Here is a 15,557-nt window from a genome sequence, read left to right on the forward strand (position 1 = left end):
TATCAGAATTCATCAGCAATTCTGTCATTAGATTATCTATTTCATGCTGAAAATTTTGCAAGAAATTCTACAAGGGGATTAGAATTGCTGGTCAGAAAACGTGTTGATATGACCAAGTGTAATTACCTCAGATCACAGTAGATAGAGAAGGAGAAGATTAATCAGAAAATAGAAGACGTTCATTACAAGAGAAACAAGGATTAGAGCTGAGACATGGATATACCTCTGGCGTCCTCCAGGTTGGTCTGTATTCCTTCCATGCAAGGCATCATGCCCAAATGAGTATTTCATTTCAAAGCCTGACAACTTTGGAGCACACACAGGTAAATGATTTCCCAATGGAATACTCATTTGAGCAAGAGGTCTTGCCATGGGAAGCAGGTGAAAACTTTACTCATATCACACATACCTCCTACCTGAATCGTTTCTTTCCCTCCCTTCTTATAGGGGTGGGAGGCCTTCCTACCTTTGAGAGTTAGCTGATGGTTTCACTTTTCCATTCGTATGGTTTGATGGTTTGTTGCAACCTCCAAGCAAGTAGATTCTGGAGTCTGGGCTGTAAGTTGGCGAATGTGTAGTAGATAACAGCTAGAATCTGAAGTTCTTCTCCAGTTACTGGAGTGGTCCAGATGTTGATGGTGTGGGGTTTGAGATGTGCGGATATAAAGATTGAAATGGTGAACAAATGAGTTGCTTTATTTCAAATTTTTTTAACACTTGAAGACAAACATGAGGGTTGCATCAAAGAATCTAAACTCAAAACAAGCTCTTAACTTATTGACAAGCACAATAAATCAAATCGACCATTTCAATTTTCTCATAATTATTTCAGCATTTTGGAAGATCTGAAGGAGGATGAGGCAAAGTCTCCAGTGGACCATTTCCATTCTTCACAATAAACGCCATTGCAAGACCCCAAGATATGTGAATCTCAAGGTGGCAATGCATGAACCATACACCTGCAACATTCACCGAGATCAAACTGGTAAGTTGAATAGGCTCACCAGTGACAAAATAAATTTTAGCTAACGGAGCGAAATGTAATACCGGGATTATCGGCAACGAATCTAATGGCGGTCCAGCCTCCGACCGGAACGGCGATCGTATTCATGTACGGCGGATCGACCAAGTTAAGCCTCGCCGTCATCGGATTGAAGTCGCCGGTCCCGAAACCGACGACGTAGAAGCTAAAACCATGCAGATGGATCGGATGATTCTCAGTGGTCACAGTCCCGGTGTCCTGGAGGATTAGTTGCACCCTAGTTCCATACTCTAACACCTTCACTCTAGTCCCATTTAATGACTGTGTGTCATTTGGAATGTTGTTCGGTGCGCCATTCACAAAATCATAGGTCTTTAGAGGCACCCCTGGAAAATCCTCAGTGTAGTGACCATTTACACTTTTGTAGTAAGCCTGCAACAGTGAGATAGTGGGCTTCACGAAGGTAATATTATTCATATTCGCCGCGAAAATGCCGCCTCTGGGCCCTTGGCAGGTCTTGTTCGGGTCGGCCCGGTTGCACCGTTCGACGTTCAATCCGATGGTGAAGAAGAGGTTGGCGTCGATCTCGAGGGGGAGGTTCGTTGCGTTGAGGCTCCTCAGCCCGGCCAAGTTCCGCGACACGACGAGACTGTCATTGTAGACGGGGAGCTTGGCCTCCAGGGAGAGGGAGTCGACGGCGGCGCCGGAGTATTGGAAATGGGCTATGGAGGATATATTTTGGAAGGTGACATTCTGGGCCGACATGTAAGGGCCCGTGGCCATTTGGTAATTGCCAATGGGCTTCTCGGCCTTGACGAGGACGTTCAGGGTCTGGCCCGGCCCAAGCATGACGTGGTCCGCGGTGAACGGCTTGGTGTACTCGCCGTCGGCTTCCACTATGGTTAGCTTGTGCTCGGCGATTGAGAAGAAGTGCTCCATGTTTAGGGCTGCGTTTATTAGCCTCAGGAGGTAGGTCTTGCCGGGGACTACGTCGATCTTGTACACATCTGAAGATTGCGGCGAACTACTTTATATAGCAATCTTAGAGTTAAGCTAACAGAGATTTGGCTCCATATATATATTGTGTTTAATTAATATTCCAACCAGTTTAATAGTAGTTTTTCTTTTCCTTCTAAATCTTAGTTTACCATTGGCCGAGCAATTGTAGAGGGGGCCCGGATGCCCGTTGATGAGAAATGCGTCGGCCGGCGGAGCCCCTCCGCCGCTCGCCAGCACCGCCTTCTCCAGCTGCAGCACATCCTTGTTCCAATATTCCCCTACAACAATATATATATAATATACAGAGGTTAAGTATTCGAATGAATGAGGTACTAATGAGATCAGTATAATTAATCAACGGTTGGTTACCTAAGATGAGTATGTGCTCCTCATAAGGGTGAGGAAACGGATAAGGGACCCCAGTCTTAGGGTACACCACAATAGCTCCATACACCGTACCCCTGAGCCATGAGATGTGTGCATGCCATAGAAGAGTGCCCTTTTGCTGGTACATCGTGAACTCGTAGGTGAAGGTCTCACCCGATTGGATCGGGCATTGGGTGATGTACGACGGCCCGTCCGACCAGCACGACAGCCTCTGCCGGACTCCATGCCTACACGTGGAACAGCAGAAGATCATAGGAAGGAAAAAAAAAACTATTGGGATCTCTATCAATCACGATCGTCCGTGGAGATAGATATATAGACGTAAATATACCAATGGATGGTGGCGTTGTGAGGAGTCTCGTTGGTGACCTTGATGATGACTCGATCGTCCTCTTGGGCATAGATGACGGGCCCGGGGAGCATGCCATTGATGGTCACGATTTCTTTGGTGTAGCAGAGCTTCGTCACCTTCGTAGTTTGCACCTTCATATGTGAAACGGCAGACATGCATGCAATGCACGCACGCATATATCGTCGATCAACACTACCATTTCAAAGCTTAAAGTTTTTCTATATATATAGAGAGAGAGAGAGAAGGAAACCTTGAATTCGTAGAATCTAGTGGATCCTCCAACTGGCCAGTGCTTGTGGCGGCGGGCAGCTAATCCAACTGAAGCACCACAAGATATACTAAGCAAGCCTAGCCATAAGATCACGAGGTGAGAAGTGATAAAGCCCATCTCTTATGTGCAGCCAAAGGAAAAAGAAACAAGCCTTGCAATCTATGGGTAGACAACATGAGGAGGAGGGCATCTGCATGCCTTTATATGTTTGGTCTCTTCTCATTGTCTTCAACCTTAGATATTAATTTAAACTACAGAGAGAGAGAGAGAGAGAGAGGTTGGCAGGTTCCATGATTCTCCTAGCCCCGTGTTCGTTATTATTATGTGCTGTCCGAGTGATGTAGCAGTGTATAATCATGAGAGGCTTTTAGTAGCTAGCTTTATTACTACTGTATACTCTCAAACTTAGCTAATTAAATTAAGGTTGAGGGAAATTAAAAATGGAAGGCTTGGAGACATCATACCCTCACCTGCCCTTAAGTTAGATTAGCTGTGGGACCCGAGGTAGGAGCCACATGTCGCATAAGGTGAGGAGGGTTTGATGGACCAGACTAGAGACAAGGGACTTTGAGTAAAGTTGATGACTAGAGTCTACAATGACCATTGTAGACTATCAATTGCTCCCAAAAGACAAAAGTCTTCTTCTACTGAGAATTGGAAAGGCCAAGGAAAGAGAAAGCAAACCTAGATGAACTTTTTGGAAGGGGATTCGAGTGTTGTCATGTGTGGATGTGTCCATCTTTTACTGGGCAATGGAAGAGCTCAACTGGCAGTAATTAATAGTGGTTAATCTTCATTTATCGAATTGCCACTGCCTAATTACCATGCAAATTAGGCAGTTAGAATATAACGCAATTAATCCAAATTCTCACAAACCATCGGGTCAGATGATTCCCTGAGATGTTCATTAATAATCAGGAAATTAATTGGAATATTAGTTCTTGAAGTACCCACCCACTTTAGATGTGTCAAATAAAAGTGGTTCACCTAAAACCCATGCAAACGTATGATCCTTAGCTCTAATCCAACTACTACACCTACAATCATGCATCGAAGAATTTAAAACTTTTTTGCTTCCCAACTCTCGTCCTGCTAAAAGGGAGTGCTCATTGGGACGTAGCATATTTATATCTTTGTTATTTACCTAAAAACTTTGTTTGTATTTAATGATAATTAAGGATGCTAATTAACTGCAGTCGCCTAAGTAGATGAGATGGAGCCTTTTCGGTTTAAGTTAATTATGTGGGGTTTGCAGTACAGATATATATATCTGGGTCAGGTGGACTAACACATAAAATAAGATGGATTAAGGTGAATGCATTTGCATTTGCATTTGAGCTCTGATCTAAGAAGTTATAAATTGGCCTGCTGATTATGACCTTGGCATATGCATGAGTTACCGAAGGAATTAAAATGGTTAATGGTTGGTGCATTACAAAGTGTGACTTGCAATACTATTTTTCTTCTGAGAATTTGGTATGAATTGCAATTTTATCCCTTAAACGATGGAGTGTGGCCTTTCGAACCAAAACTGAGATCGATTGGACCCCAAACCAACACGATTTTTGAGAATCCGAGCTAGGATTAGAGGTTCTATGGCCGATATCCAAAACCGACTTTAAAGATAAATGATGATACCGATGTCGTATGACTTCTTAGCAAATAGTATAAGATAATGTCTTTCTATCGACACTCATTAAGTGAACTAACTTGGCAACCGAAGTGCTCCTAGTTTAATGAAATTTGTTTTATCTTTAATGGCTATTCTAAGGGTCTTGTTTAATTTGAGATTAAGTCTCAAATTCGATTAGTTAGTCTTAATTATTTAAAAAATAAATTTAATTATATATAAAAAAGATAAAAAATTATTTGATTACTGAACTAAATTAAGAGTCTTTGGACTCAAAACAAACGAGAGTATAAATTTCTTGTTAAACTATATATTGTACTTGTTTTTTTTATTTTGTGTGTCACTTAAACTAGTCTTATACTTACAAAGTGAATAACTAACTTGACTTTTACAACGAGAAAGTTGCGTCGGTGTAGTATTTTTCTATCTCAAAGACTTAATCTGTGACAAATATTAATTGTATAAGGAATGAACACTATCTGAGCTAGAGTGAAAACATCTTTCTCAATCTTATTAATTCTCGAATAGAAACATTAAGAACTATGGTATCAACCAAGGAACTAGAGAAGACACGAGTAACTTTATTTCATCTGTTCTGATTACAATCTTTAGCAATATATAAGAAATAAATAATTCTGCTTGAAAGATAGAAAAATCGAGATAAAATATACAAATAGATAAATCTAATTTTAGAGGTCCAAATTCTGAAAGAATCTATCAAATATGAGATTTCTAAGAAAGATATTAAATTAGTAAATCTTTTTTTGTTAAAAAAAAGGGACTTGAGATTAAGTCTGAATTCACGAGCAGGGAGACAACAATCGTATCAAAAGCATAGAGTTCTCAAACATACGTAACGTAAGTAAAGAACTTGCAACAAAGAAGGACCACTTAACAAATTATGCTGACATTAATTCCAAATAGGATTCAAATTAATCCAGGCAGCATTGGAGAGATCAAATCAATCACCTGCTGGGCTACCTGGAAAATTAGCAACAACGATCAACAGAAGCATAAAAAGAACTCCCACTTCATACTTGAATGGAGCTCTACCATAATACCTCTTTGGAACATTCACAACCAGGAAGACTCGGAGGCAAGGACTTCATATGATCATACTGGCATAATAGCATCTCTCATATATGTATCGGCTTCCAGTTAGACAAATACTATCGTTACGTTTTCTCCAATTATGACATTGTAGTACATTGTACTACCAAGTTAGCAAGAAGAGGTACACATTCTAACTCTGGCAAAATAGGTCCACTTGCTGAGTTTTTTTTTACACCATGCAAGGCTTCAGGGTAAACTTATTTTTTAAAAAATAATTAACCTCTCAAATTTAGTACGAAAATAAGTTTTATTTTTAGATACGAAAACATTCCTACTAAGAATATGTGTAAAGAATAATAAGATTTATTCATGATTTATAATTGTACTACTTGTCAAATAAAATCTTTTATCCTTCTCCAATCAAAGCTAATCCTAATTTTCACTTCTTTTTTTCTCCCTTTGTTTGCTGAGTCAATTTTCTGACCTCCCATCTCTATTAAAAAATTATTTTCTTTCATCCTTCAAGCCATAGCACCTTCGAGTTGATCTCCCAACTAGTATGTTTAACCCCCAACCTCTATGGCATCTTCAAGCTGAGAGAGAGGAAGAGATGAGAGGAGGACGGCGGGATAGAGATATTGCTGGAAGCAATGGAAAACGAGAGAAGAGAGCTCACGGCGAAATGTGCTTCGGACAAAGAGAGCACAAGAGCAATGGAGAAATTTGAAAAATAAATAAATAATTTATATCAGCTAAGCTACTTAATTATTTCGTCACTATAAGTAGAGAATTAATTTGGAGTGTATTAAAAATTAATTCATAGAAACATTGTAAAAAATAATAATAATTTAGAGGGCAAGATAAAAATTATTTAAAAAAAAAAGAGGTAATGAGTATATACTATATACACAAAATACACACAGAAAATGAGAAACAATCTAGCATACCACGAGAAAAAAGAAGATAAGAATTGAAAAGGAGATTTTAGAAGGAATTAGTTAATATTAATTAGATGAAAGAAGTAATCACAATCCATTAAATTTAAAGAAAAAAAAAGAGAAATTAGAATTAATTCTACCTCTACTAATCCAGTCTCCATTAACCTCTCCACAGACCCATCCCTCAAATTATTATTTTTTCATTATCATATCTTCCCCCACTTATTCGATAACGATGACATCGCCGCCGTCCGACCAATCCCTCGCCAAAACAGGCTCCTTTTTCACCAAACTCGGCGTCTCCGAAACCCTCCCCGCCGCCGCCGAGAAGAAGGACTTCTTCTCCGACCTCATCCGCTCCATCCTCACCGTCGATTCCATTGATCGCGGCCGCGTCGTCTGCTCCCTCACCGTCAACTCCGCCGTCACCGTATCCACTAGTCCCTTCTTCTTGATCGCTTAATTTTACTCTTCCTTGATTCCTTTTGTTTGGGATTTTAGAATCCTTACAACACTCTGCACGGAGGAGCCGTGGCTGCGGTGGCAGAGGCGGTGGCGCTTGCCTGCGCGAGGACGGTCGTCGGTGAGGAATTGTTTCTAGGGGAGTTGAGCAATTCGTATCTCGCCGCTGCAAGGATCGATGTGAGGAATCTAAATCTAGCTCGTGAATTCTTTGTTTAGACCAATTTATGCGTAATTGATCGTTTTGTTTGAGGATTCTAGGGTTTCATAGCGGCATCTTAGGGTTTGGGTTTCGGGGGGAGTTCGATCCACGAGGTCATCTAGGCATTGTGATATGAGCGGTTAGTTGACTAACACTAACAATGTTTCGGCCTTGATATTATGATGTTAGTCCATATAGTAATCCTTGTTCACTTTTACATGTAGACTTTTTCTAGTAGGTTTTCCTTCAGCTGTCGGGGTGATCATGCAACGAATGACTGCTTTATTATTTTATAAAACAATCGGACTCTTTGTTTTTGATATCTTCCAAGCTAGAAGAACTAACTTGCTTTATCAATGTAATCTTCATTCTTTGCGGGAAAGTGTCCTCCAAGTAGCAAGATATCCAAGATCGGTGCTCCTTTCTAATTAGCCTGATTCTGACCAACTATAGAAGTGCTTATGTACTAGCTAGATCTTATATCATTTAATTCTTGACTATGATCATACTTAGCAATATCTTCTAGGTCTGATGTCAGACAGAGAACTGTTATTTGGAATCTGATGCCATCCTTGAAAACAGCTGAGTCTCAGCATTTGTTTTTCTTAGATTTTCTTTTTCAGTATTATTTAAAATGCACGAAATCATGAATATATGATGATTGTAGTCTCCTCAGCAGTTGTTTTATGGTCCATCTTTATACTTCCCTCACAGGAGTTCTACTGTAAGATGTGTTTGTTAGCTTAGTGGAAAGTCTTTCATTATTTTTACCAGGGTAAATCAGTAGCATCCCCTTTCTTGGCATAATACTAGATGTGCCTCATGTTGAAAACTGTAAGTATTTGAATTTTAAAGAGATTATATATTTTCCTTGATTATCGAAGAACATGCCAGGAAGAGAGCATTTCTCTCTTTTTATTTGTTATCTAATTAGTTAACTATTGCTTCACTTCTTTTGTCTCTTTACTGATTAGATGTTTATACCTGAGGGTAAAAGTTGCTCCTCTGAAAGCTGCTCAGATAGAGAGGATTTTATGCTTCTTTACTTCTTGGCATTCTATAGAGTTTACTATTAACAAAACTGCAACATTCTTTTTCGATCTTTGGTGCTACTTTGTAAGTGCATAGTAATGCTTGGATATGCTCTTTAACAGAAGCAATAATTTATCCTCAAGCATAAATACTTGAACAGTAAATTGGTTTGAGAAACAGATCTACATAGTTACAGTTGTTCAGTAGGAAAATAGAGGTGCTTAAATGGTTGAGCACTTTCTAAATGACGCTACATGACTAATCATGGTTTGGAAAGGTAACTTCAGGTTAAACTTGATAAATCATGTCATCTATGGTATATTTTCAGTGTCCCAAAGTATGGGTATACTCAAAGTTTGTTATTTTTTATGTGACACCAACCGGTATGGTCTGATTGCTATGCACAATTTTTTATTAAGTTGTTGTAAATCATAAATAGTATGGATTTCTACTAAGAAATCTCATGGTAGTAGTATAATACTTCCATATTGAGCATCCTTCTACCTTCTGAACAGGGTAGGTTTCAAGCAAAGGTCTGATATTAACATATTGGTTCATCCTTGCATCCAAACAGTTTATGCAAGATTAAAATCTAACGCCGCATTGCATTTGTACATGATTGACATACAAAATGCTGACATTTCAGTTCTGATATTGTATTGCAATTGTGGCACTCAGGGGCCCATTTGTTGTGGTGTATGTGAAAATACTGCATTATTACATATTTTTAAGACAATTGTTTGGTTTATTGATCTCCTAAAATAGTGTCTCAAGGTGTTAATAAGTCAAATGCAATATTTGACACCCGTTAAATTCCAGTCGATGCCACAACACAGTTCTTATAACCTTTAATGAGAAGGAATGTGTGGTAAATTTGTAGTTGATGCTATAATTTGGAGAGGAATGTGATGAGTATCTGGTGCTGATGTTGCTTTCATATTATACGCTAGTACAAATAAAGCATCTTGAAATACATCAATCCAAACGGCGCCAGTTGAACTTCTTAGTGGTCCTCTTGGTCTCTGCCTGAGTTGTTCTTCTATTAATGCATTTAAATATGATTTTTATCTGCAGACGGAAGTGGAAGTTGATGGATCCATACTGCGGCAGGGAAGAAGGGTGATAGTAACTTCTGTGGAATTCAAGACAAAGAAAACCAGGCACCTTATTTACACATCCCGTGCTACTTTTTACGTGATGCCCGTTGCCAGGTTATGAATGGGCACATGAAAATTACAGTAGAATATCAACTTTGAAAATAAATGCTGATACCGATATGTAAGTTAGCATTTGGGATAACATGAAACATAGCTAAAAGTTGGTTGCTGAACAGATGCACCATGTTCTTAGAGATGGCATCAGATTGTACTTCCGGATTGCAACTGGGATTCGCAAACCTCAGTTTTCAATCGTCCAGATAACATTACTGTTCAAAGTCTTCATGTTAAAGTAATAATATCTCTCTGTATAGACTCTTTCAAGTTTAGAGAAGCTTTTGGGTTTTGTTTCTTTGTTCTAGGAACTTAATTTCAATACTTTTAGGTAGGTAAACCTCCATAAGCTTACTAGTCTTTTTTTTTTTATAGGTTTCCTACACGATCTGAAGCATGAAAGACCAATCCTTCATCAAGTCGCTATAAAACTAGTTTACGTTCATCTCGATTTTTAGGATGAATCAAGCTTGATTATTCATTTTAATTAGGTTTTATACCATGTTTGGATGGAGAGAAGAGAAGAGGGGGAAAGAGATTTTCTAAAAAGCGAGGAAGAGAGAAAAAAAAAAAAAAACTTTCGATCAAATTTCACGGTCGGGGGTTAAAATTGGAATATTATCGTTTTTTGTTCGGGTTTTATACGTCTATGATTTCTCATTTATCCCATTCCCTCCCCATTTTATTAAGTTGAAGCCGGTTTATAGTTGGATAAGGGATGAGTGGCTTAATCGATCCCTCTGCCGCCATGGCTTCCCAAATCTGCGACCAGATCCGATCCGTCTTCTCCTCTCCTCCTCCTCCTAACACAGACCTTCCTCCACCTCTCGAAGTCCTCGTCTCCGAGATCTCCGCCGTCGCCTCTTCGTCTCCCCCCGGTAAGGTCTTCGTCCATGGCGTGGGCCGCGAGGGCCTCATGCTCAAGGCCCTCTGCATGCGCCTCTTCCACCTCGGCCTCCCTGCCCACGTCGTCGGGTACGTCACCACTCCTCCGATCTCATCCGGCGACCTCCTCCTCGCATCCGCCGGCCCCGGCGGCTTCTCCACCGTCGACGCCATCTGTGCCATCGCCAAGTCCGCCGGCGCCCGCGTGGTCCTCCTCACCGCCCAACCCCAGTCGGGTAGCGGCGCGCGGCGGTGCGCCGACGCGGTCGCGTACTTGCCGGCTCGGACCATGGCGGATGACGAGGACGGCCGAGGGGAAGGGGGATCGGGTGCTCCGCCGGAATCGAAGGGGGTGAAGTTACCGATGGGGAGCGTGTACGAGGGAGCGATGTTTGTGCTGTTCGAGATGGTAATCCTAAGGCTTGGAGAAGTCCTGGGCCAAAGCCCGGCCCAACTACGTGCTCGCCATACTAATCTCGAGTAAACTAATTAGATGTATTCGACTACATGAGCTATATATTATCTCTTCTTGCCTTATTAATTATATCTCTGCTGCAGTGATACCCATTTGATTGCCAATATTCTTGATCTTCTTATTCTAGGTATCAAAGCTACAAATGGAGTGATACTTGCAGTAACTTGGAAGAGAAACGATAACTTAACCACTACGGCTTCACGTTGGTAATTAATGTGCCAAAACATGGCCAGTAATTGAACCACATAGAAGTAACCAAAAGAACAGTTATGTCACACACACTATGGAGTTCTCTTTCTCCCTTCTCTCCAGAACCCAAATTGAGCAGCTTTAGAGACCACAATGAAGTCCACATTCTAGTGCTAACTGAGATAATTAACGAGTAGAGCATCTTTCTCCTCTCCTAGACTTCTACTACTTCCTGCTCTTCATCTTCTTGTTAGAGAAATCAGCGTCAATCCATTTGCTTCCTATCTGAGGAACCACCTTTAATTACATAACAAGAAATATTTTCAGTGGGATGAATGGAAAGAGATCTTTCTAGTTTCTAATGAAGGAAGAGTAGAAGAATCTACAAACCTGATCCTGCGAAACATCATACTGTGCAAGTGGTCGTCTCCTCATCCTGTCTCGACTCGGGAAAACGACCAAGTCGCCACTATCTAGATCTAGAAGTAGGAAAAGGCAAACAAACTAAGGCCCAACCGGATGAAGTCATAAGTATGGAAAAGACTACGGATAAGGTTCACTTTTATACAGTATAGATTAACATAGTCATCAATAGCGCAACATGTCCGAGTTTTATCACATATGGATTGATTTTTTTTTCTTCTTTGCAATCCTTTTTGCTATCAGTATTTATATCTAAAATTTTATACAAATTCAGACATAGATTGAAGAACAATATCCGAATCAATATTCACATATTATTCAGTATATTTATAAATTTTAATATCACAAGTTCTTATTCATTCAACCCATATCTGAATACTTATTCAGAAAATAAAATATAAATATATATATATAATTTTATCACTTTTTCGATTCATAACCGGTCGTTTACATTTCAATGCTACGTTCACTTATAGAATAAGTTCAATATTAGTATAATTATACTAATTTTTTATACTAGTATAAACATAATAGTTATATCTAATGTAATATAACTTAATACGTTAATTTAATAAATAACTAAAATACTCTTCATAATAAATAGTCTAATATTTTTTTAAAAATAAAATAGATGAAAGACCAAAGGAGAAAGAAATAAGTATTAATTACTATAATGTTATTGAAGTAAATAATTATTCACCTACTGTACTAATATGACCAGAATAAGAGTTTTCTTATTCCATAAAAATAGAACGAGAGACGATAAAGCAAACAACGATGTGCCAATGAAAATATCAAAGACCCCAACATATGGAAGCAAATATATAGTGATAAAAAGGAGAACATAACTACGGATAAGGTCCACTTTATGCAGTACAGATTAGCATGGACAACGATAATGCAAGCAGATATATGCGAAAAAGGATATCTAGATTCAACGAAATCTTCCAACTATATCCACCGGAAAATACTATCTAAAACAGTTTAACCATGTGGTTGTGTTCTTACCGTACGTATGTTATTCCTGATTAAACTAAATTATAATCCCCACAATAAATTTTTAAGCCTATTTCCGTAATTCCACTCCTCGTTCCCACCACCAACCTGCCGTTGAAACGGCGGTGCGAGTTCTCTCGTCACCTCCTCGGTGGTAAAAGAAACCAGCATTTCTCGAAAGAGATCTCACCTGGCAGCGTTTTGTTCGTCCGGCGGCCTTGGAAGTCGTGCGTGGACTCGGTGGCGCTGTCGGGGAGGTGGCAGTCGACCGGAGGAGGATGAGGACGGCGGAGGAAGCGACCGGAGGCGGCTGCGGCTGCGGCAGAGGACGAGAACTCGGTGTCGTCGACGAGCATTCGGCGGACGAAGGCGTCCTCGATCCTGTTGAGGAAGGACGCGTGGCGCTCCTCCGTCCATCCTCTGCCGTCCATCGTCGCCTCGAGATCCATTCGATCGGACAGTCGAGATCGGAGCTCCGGGGGAATCGAGTACACGATCCCGTGTGTTAACACTAATGAAAACCGAGTTGGTTTGGGATATTGGGAGACTTTGAAAAGGCCTCTGAAATATCTAGGAAGTTAACGCCACGTGTCCTCCCGATATTTTTTGGTACTAACTTCCCGACCATGAAGTCATAGAACTCCCGTTTAGATATTTGTACAAACTCCCCAGTGAAGCTTCTCTACCAAGCAATTATTACAGAAACAGTAGTTACCTTTTTCATAAACTTTTCCATTCAAACTCTATATAATTAAAGTTAGTATTTTTATAATTTTGCTTACAGTTTAATATTGTGATTAGGTTGAGGAACAGTTTAACAACACGACGATTTTAAAGTAAAATCTAGACTTTTAGTAGAAACTAAGTATCTCTATGAATTATTTGACTTTTTGTGGGACTCATATTTAGTCTTAATGATTTTAATTAAAAAAAAACTCTTCGATTTTTTTGGGCCCAAAACGTCTCGTAGTGGGCCGCAGTTACCGTGGGCCCGAAATGTTTGGGATCCAGGATTAATTGCCTAAACATGATCAGAGAACGGATCCTTTTGTTCTACCATTAGGTTACGAGAATAAGTCACGTGCGGACTTCTCCGACGTTGTTAATTTCTCACGGCCGAAAATGGTGCGCCGTGTTAGGTGGAGGATAAAACCATACACTGCACACATGCAAAAAAAATCAACTTTATTGCCAAGGATAAATGTTAAAAAAGAAAAGTCCAAAAAAAGTAGTAGGGTAGGATAAGCTTATCCAGTCCCACTTGAGATTGGGAAGCTTCTGGAAGGTCATTCTAATCTCGGTCATAGAAGGAATTGCCAACCTTGACATCATCCCGTTCCTTTTAAGTCATTTAAACACGTCTATTTCTATATTTATAATGAATAATAATCTGTTACACTCACAAACAAACTTAAAAGCACTCTATAAACGCTTTAGATATATAGTTTACTCTTATCCATTGATAAGTAAAAATTACAAGATAAAAGAAAACTATCGATGAGTAAGTCACGCTACGTCATCTCATAATATTTGTAGTGTTTGCGGACATGCCATTACTCATTTATATAAACTTGAAGGCCGACTGACACGTGTCGGGAGAAAAAGCGGCGAAGTTTCTGGAAAAAGAAAAAAACCGGATGGGTGCTTCAGCGCGACTCCTTTTCTTGCATCTTCTTCCCTTTTTGGCATCTGTACGTGTCCTCGTTCGACTTCTTCTTCTTCTTCTTCTTATCCCTTCTCTAAGGTTCTCTTCTTTCTTCTTCTCCGACAAGCTCAGCCATGCTACTTCCTCCAACCTTCTTCTAGTCGATCTCGATAGAGATTTGGATTGGAAAAAAAGTTATTAAGTTACGATGACTCCGACGCCAGAGGTGGAGAAGGCGGGAGATCCGCCTCCTGCGACGGAGAGGAACAGGCCGACCCCTACTCCGTTCCTGATGAAGACGTATCAGATGGTGGACGATCAAAGCATCGACGACGTGATCTCATGGAATGGCGATGGCTCCGCTTTCATTGTGTGGCGTCCTGCCGAGTTCGCCCGGGACATCCTTCCCAAATACTTCAAGCACAACAACTTCTCCAGCTTCGTTCGCCAACTGAACACCTACGTGAGTCTGCTTCATCTATTCATCTCCATGATCCTCAGATCAAATTATTTATTTATGTATTATTGATCTTTTTTTTGGTTAATGGTCGTTAGGGATTTCGCAAGATCGTGCCTGATCGGTGGGAGTTTGCGAACGAGTGCTTTCGCCGCGGGGAGAAGGGCCTCCTGTGCGACATCCAACGCCGCAAGATCTCGCCGTCGCTGGTATCGGTGGCCGTACCGACTACACTAGCCGGATCGCCGGGGAACTCGGGTGGCGATCCGGTGGTCTCCTCGAGCTCGTATCCGGGGGCCACGCCGCCGAGATCCACGGCTCCGCGGGCGTCACCGGAGCTTTCGGAGGAGAACGAGCGGCTGCGGAAGGAGAACACGCAGCTCTCCCATGAGCTCGGGCAGATCAGGAACCTCTGCAGCAACATCCTACGTCTGGTGTCTACCTACGCCCCCGATCACCAATCTCGAGGCTACGGAGGCACGTCTTTCGAGGTGTCTCAGCCACTGGATCTGTTGCCGGAGGCGAGCGTGAAAGCCGAGGTAGGGTCCACCGGTGGTTCCTCTGGCACCATGCTTTTCGGTGTTCCCATCGGTGTGAAGAGATCCCGAGGCGACGAGGAGCTGAAATCTGAATCATCGAATTGCGACCCTGATCACGAGGATGAAGAGAAGGCTGGGGATGAGGTGGTGGTAAACCACCGTCGGTGGCTGCTGTGCTGCCGACGGGCGAACCAGAGGGTAGGCAGCTAGCTGATAGAGAAGCACGTGAGAATGACGTGCTTTAAAGGATTTTCGGATCGCGAAACGGCTGGAAGTCTTTCCTTTTCTTTGATTTATTACTCTTTTAGTTCTTATTTTCCGAGGCAAAAGTGTAATATAGCCTCTTTAATTTTGTATTTATATTAGTGTAAGAAAAGATGGAGAGCATTTTCCAGTAAACCACGGGTTACTAGCTTTTATTTATTTATT

At 40.9% G+C, this 15,557-nt stretch overlaps 5 protein-coding genes across 5 annotated transcripts; 3 read left to right on the forward strand and 2 right to left on the reverse strand.

Annotated features, from left to right (window-relative positions):
- Positions 1–676: 676 nt before the first annotated feature.
- Positions 677–3,207, reverse strand: LOC140785171 (laccase-6). The gene is made up of 6 exons (XM_073132935.1): positions 2,971–3,207; positions 2,700–2,851; positions 2,351–2,595; positions 2,131–2,259; positions 1,048–1,989; positions 677–959 (listed from the first exon to the last, which is right to left on the reverse strand). Exons 1-6 carry the CDS (start codon positions 3,106–3,108, stop codon positions 829–831), a joined length of 1,737 nt encoding a protein of 578 aa, XP_072989036.1. The 5' UTR covers positions 3,109–3,207; the 3' UTR covers positions 677–828.
- A 3,576-nt stretch (positions 3,208–6,783) lies between these two features.
- LOC140785175 (uncharacterized) lies at positions 6,784–9,811 on the forward strand. The gene is made up of 3 exons (XM_073132941.1): positions 6,784–7,042; positions 7,114–7,254; positions 9,383–9,811. The coding sequence occupies exons 1-3, from the start codon at positions 6,848–6,850 to the stop codon at positions 9,524–9,526; spliced, it is 480 nt and encodes a 159-aa protein (XP_072989042.1). The 5' UTR covers positions 6,784–6,847; the 3' UTR covers positions 9,527–9,811.
- Positions 9,812–10,036: 225 nt separating this feature from the next.
- On the forward strand, positions 10,037–10,945 carry LOC140785174 (uncharacterized). The gene has a single exon (XM_073132940.1). It carries the CDS (start codon positions 10,238–10,240, stop codon positions 10,886–10,888), a length of 651 nt encoding a protein of 216 aa, XP_072989041.1. The 5' UTR covers positions 10,037–10,237; the 3' UTR covers positions 10,889–10,945.
- Positions 10,946–11,033: 88 nt separating this feature from the next.
- Positions 11,034–13,115, reverse strand: LOC140785176 (uncharacterized). The gene is made up of 3 exons (XM_073132942.1): positions 12,678–13,115; positions 11,459–11,547; positions 11,034–11,365 (listed from the first exon to the last, which is right to left on the reverse strand). Exons 1-3 carry the CDS (start codon positions 12,934–12,936, stop codon positions 11,294–11,296), a joined length of 420 nt encoding a protein of 139 aa, XP_072989043.1. The 5' UTR covers positions 12,937–13,115; the 3' UTR covers positions 11,034–11,293.
- Positions 13,116–14,081: 966 nt separating this feature from the next.
- Positions 14,082–15,527, forward strand: LOC140785173 (heat stress transcription factor B-2b-like). Its single transcript, XM_073132939.1, has 2 exons — positions 14,082–14,595; positions 14,688–15,527. Exons 1-2 carry the CDS (start codon positions 14,341–14,343, stop codon positions 15,336–15,338), a joined length of 906 nt encoding a protein of 301 aa, XP_072989040.1. The 5' UTR covers positions 14,082–14,340; the 3' UTR covers positions 15,339–15,527.
- The last annotated feature ends 30 nt before the right edge of the window (positions 15,528–15,557 follow it).

The sequence above is a fragment of the Typha latifolia genome, chromosome 3, assembly GCF_019914945.1.
Source record: "Typha latifolia isolate L0001 chromosome 3, TyphaL0001v2, whole genome shotgun sequence".
Classification (NCBI taxonomy): Eukaryota; Viridiplantae; Streptophyta; class Magnoliopsida; order Poales; family Typhaceae; genus Typha; species Typha latifolia.

What these genes read in the sequence shown, in the direction of transcription:
- LOC140785171 (XM_073132935.1), bottom strand. Translation starts at nt 3,108, where the DNA reads ATGGGCTTTATCACTTCTCACCTCGTGATCTTATGGCTAGGCTTGCTT. An exon ending in GGAGCACATACTCATCTTAG is followed by an intron (nt 2,260 to 2,350) that starts GTAACCAACCGT and finishes ATATTGTTGTAG; the next exon opens with GGGAATATTGGAACAAGGAT. An exon ending in ATTCGTTGCCGATAATCCCG is followed by an intron (nt 960 to 1,047) that starts GTATTACATTTC and finishes TGAATGTTGCAG; the next exon opens with GTGTATGGTTCATGCATTGC.
- LOC140785175 (XM_073132941.1), top strand. Translation starts at nt 6,848, where the DNA reads ATGACATCGCCGCCGTCCGACCAATCCCTCGCCAAAACAGGCTCCTTT. An exon ending in CCGTCAACTCCGCCGTCACC is followed by an intron (nt 7,043 to 7,113) that starts GTATCCACTAGT and finishes TTGGGATTTTAG; the next exon opens with AATCCTTACAACACTCTGCA. An exon ending in TCGCCGCTGCAAGGATCGAT is followed by an intron (nt 7,255 to 9,382) that starts GTGAGGAATCTA and finishes TTTTATCTGCAG; the next exon opens with ACGGAAGTGGAAGTTGATGG.
- LOC140785173 (XM_073132939.1), top strand. Translation starts at nt 14,341, where the DNA reads ATGACTCCGACGCCAGAGGTGGAGAAGGCGGGAGATCCGCCTCCTGCG. An exon ending in TTCGCCAACTGAACACCTAC is followed by an intron (nt 14,596 to 14,687) that starts GTGAGTCTGCTT and finishes AATGGTCGTTAG; the next exon opens with GGATTTCGCAAGATCGTGCC.
- LOC140785174 (XM_073132940.1), top strand. Translation starts at nt 10,238, where the DNA reads ATGAGTGGCTTAATCGATCCCTCTGCCGCCATGGCTTCCCAAATCTGC.
- LOC140785176 (XM_073132942.1), bottom strand. Translation starts at nt 12,936, where the DNA reads ATGGATCTCGAGGCGACGATGGACGGCAGAGGATGGACGGAGGAGCGC. An exon ending in GACGAACAAAACGCTGCCAG is followed by an intron (nt 11,548 to 12,677) that starts GTGAGATCTCTT and finishes TCCTACTTCTAG; the next exon opens with ATCTAGATAGTGGCGACTTG. An exon ending in ATGATGTTTCGCAGGATCAG is followed by an intron (nt 11,366 to 11,458) that starts GTTTGTAGATTC and finishes ATGTAATTAAAG; the next exon opens with GTGGTTCCTCAGATAGGAAG.